At 43.2% G+C, this 2500-nt stretch overlaps 1 protein-coding gene across 3 annotated transcripts in view; it reads right to left on the reverse strand.

Moving 5' to 3' along the window:
- The window catches only part of map3k5 (mitogen-activated protein kinase kinase kinase 5), a 54272-nt gene that overhangs the window by 4580 nt on the left and 47192 nt on the right, over nucleotides 1–2500 (reverse strand). The window contains exons 21-25 of one of the 3 annotated variants that reach the window (XM_029425774.1): nucleotides 2190–2207; nucleotides 1587–1764; nucleotides 1247–1415; nucleotides 948–1133; nucleotides 1–49 (exon numbers count right to left, since the gene is read on the reverse strand). The exon at nucleotides 1–49 is cut by the window's left edge and continues 57 nt beyond it. In XM_029425774.1, the coding sequence (XP_029281634.1) occupies nucleotides 1–49; nucleotides 948–1133; nucleotides 1247–1415; nucleotides 1587–1764; nucleotides 2190–2207 (600 nt within the window). Of the gene's footprint in view, nucleotides 50–290; nucleotides 677–947; nucleotides 1134–1246; nucleotides 1416–1586; nucleotides 1765–2189; nucleotides 2208–2500 lie in introns of those variants that run through there. The other 2 variants (XM_029425776.1, XM_029425775.1) reach the window with 2 other exon arrangements.

The raw sequence follows: 2500 nt of genomic DNA on the forward strand, positions 1-2500 counted from the left end.
CGAACATCCAGTGAGGCTTGATGTTGTGGTTTCGCAGCACTTTGTTTACCTGAAGATGAAAAGTTGTAGAGTTATAATACTGAATACATTTCATATTAATGGTGTATCTGTCCATTTGTTTATTCATAATTCTTGAATCTCTGCTTAACATAGTAGATGCTCCCCTTATTTATTTATTTTATATTTCACATCTCCACCTTTAAAGCATCAAATGATGCTTTTTTTTAGGATATTTCTTAATTATTGTACTTTTGAATCAATGCACTTACGTACCAAACGATGTAGCTGCATGACTCTCCTTTATCTACTGTAAATTGTTTGCACTGATGACCAACAGGAGGCATCAGAGCTTCATCATCTTGCAGGATTACGCAACAGCCCATACAAATATGAAAACAACCACTTGCTCTTGTGTCATTTCATCTGCATAACTGCGTTTCTGAGGGGGAGAGCAGATCAGCCCTTTTTCACAGAATGTGCAATTACTCCTGACAGATTCCTCTTTCATCGCCGCACTAAAAGGTTACAAGTATTTCACAGTTCTCTGTCTGATCTCTGTGCAGACGGAGCAGCAACATGGCAACCAGCTGCTTTTCTGCAGCTCATGTAAAATGACAACAATTTTACTGAAGTGTTCAGAGCACATGGTCTATGAAGAGGAAGGGAGCAGCTCTGCCTACAAATAGGAGCGTTAATAATAGAAACAACATGTTACAGGTGCAGGAGAAAAATGAGCAGCATGTTTTCAGAAACTAAAGCCTTAAAGTAGCAGCTTGGAGACAACGCTGAAGACAATCTGTTAAAAATGTCATCGTTTGCAGCGAAGAGATGTGGAGTGTTTGGTCTTTGGGTTCAGTTCATAAGGTTGAGATACAATATGACATGTTTTTACTGCCATTAGCTCCTTAATGACCCTCTTTGCAATCATTCATGTGGTTAATACTTACAGCATCCTGGAAGGCAAACAGCACGATCTGCAGCTGACTGATGGCCGTGCTGTCAAAGTCCAGCTCCAGCTTGAGTTGAGACAACGTGTTGGCGATGATTTTCCTGTCCGCCATGCGAACAAAGTCGGCCAGACTGACCACGAGGGTGGAGATGTGCTGAGGCTTCAGCTTCATCTCCTCAGAGCCCTGCAGGTGGGAGGTGAGGAGAGATAGAAGCCACAACCAGAAAGAGATGCACATGAGATATAAGGTTTTCTTTATGTTGATTTATCGGTCTGATGGTGCCTTCCAGAACAAACCTGTGTGATGGCCTCCATCAGGTTGGCCACCACCTTGTCCCGGTCCTCCGTCAGGATGTGGTGCAGTGTGGCTCGTCTCTCGCTGTCCTTGCGAAGCATAAAGAAGCCTGAATCCTTCTCATCGGGGGATGGAGGCGCGCTGTGGTCCTCGAAGTTCTCCACTGGAATGCTGAGCAGAGAAGGAAAGACTTTGGATTTCTATGGACTAGAAATACATTTAGTTTTCTCCATTATATTACAGCTCTGTTTGCTTTGTCTTAAGCATTGCAATACTGCAATCAGTTAACATTATGTCTGTGGCGAAGCAATGAAGCCATTTACTTTGAGAAAAACATCCTACCTGAGGAAGAGGGACCGTGGCCCTTTGACGTCCCTCTCGCTGTAGCACTTCACGCTGGGCTTGAAGATGAAGGGGTTGGTGTTGAGGTCATTGTCAGGGGAGACGGAGCCGTACTCGCTGCTGCTGCTGGTGTCCTCCACCACCACCGGCACCGGCAGGGAGATGCTGCGGAGGTACTCTGAAGGACAACGTAAGAATCCTCAAAGGCTTGTTGCATCATTCATACACAAAAGAAATGATATGTTTGTCCTTGAACAGCACAGAAAGACTCGGAGCTGCTACTCAATAACAGAGGAAGCTTTCAAGAGGGTGAAATTAGTGCGACTGGAAAAGAAAAGACAGATAATACTCTGCAATCATGCTTAGGAAGAAGAGCTCTATCTGGTGCATCAGCAGCAGATTACAGCGGCTGCGTATGAATTATGAAACAGGCATTATAAAGAGATTCAAGTATTTGGAAAGGGCAGAGTCGTGGCCAGGAAGGTAAGCACTGGCAGAAAAAAAGAAAGAAAACTACGTCCTAGACAGAACTGACGTCCGGATTATAAAGTCGTCCCTGTAGTAGTAAATGTGTCTGAGAGAAGAAGCAGCACAGTAACTCACCAGACCCCGGTGACAGCGCTGCGGTGGGAAGAAAACATTAAATATGTGTGAGAGAACAAAACATTTCCATGTACACGCTTTTAATCTTTAAATATATATATATATACTTTGTGCTGATGCCAGAACACACGACAGCACCACTGGTGGAAACACAACAATAACTCTTTTGAAATCCAGACGATACACCTATTACACCTATTTAGGTGATTGAATGCTGATCATTATTTGTTCAAAATATATATATTTCAAACATTTCTCAACCTTTAGATGCAGTCTGCTTTGTGCTACAATAAGCTGCTTTATCTTTTGTT

The sequence above is a fragment of the Cottoperca gobio genome, chromosome 24 (genome assembly GCF_900634415.1).
Source record: "Cottoperca gobio chromosome 24, fCotGob3.1, whole genome shotgun sequence".
Taxonomy (NCBI): domain Eukaryota; kingdom Metazoa; phylum Chordata; class Actinopteri; order Perciformes; family Bovichtidae; genus Cottoperca; species Cottoperca gobio.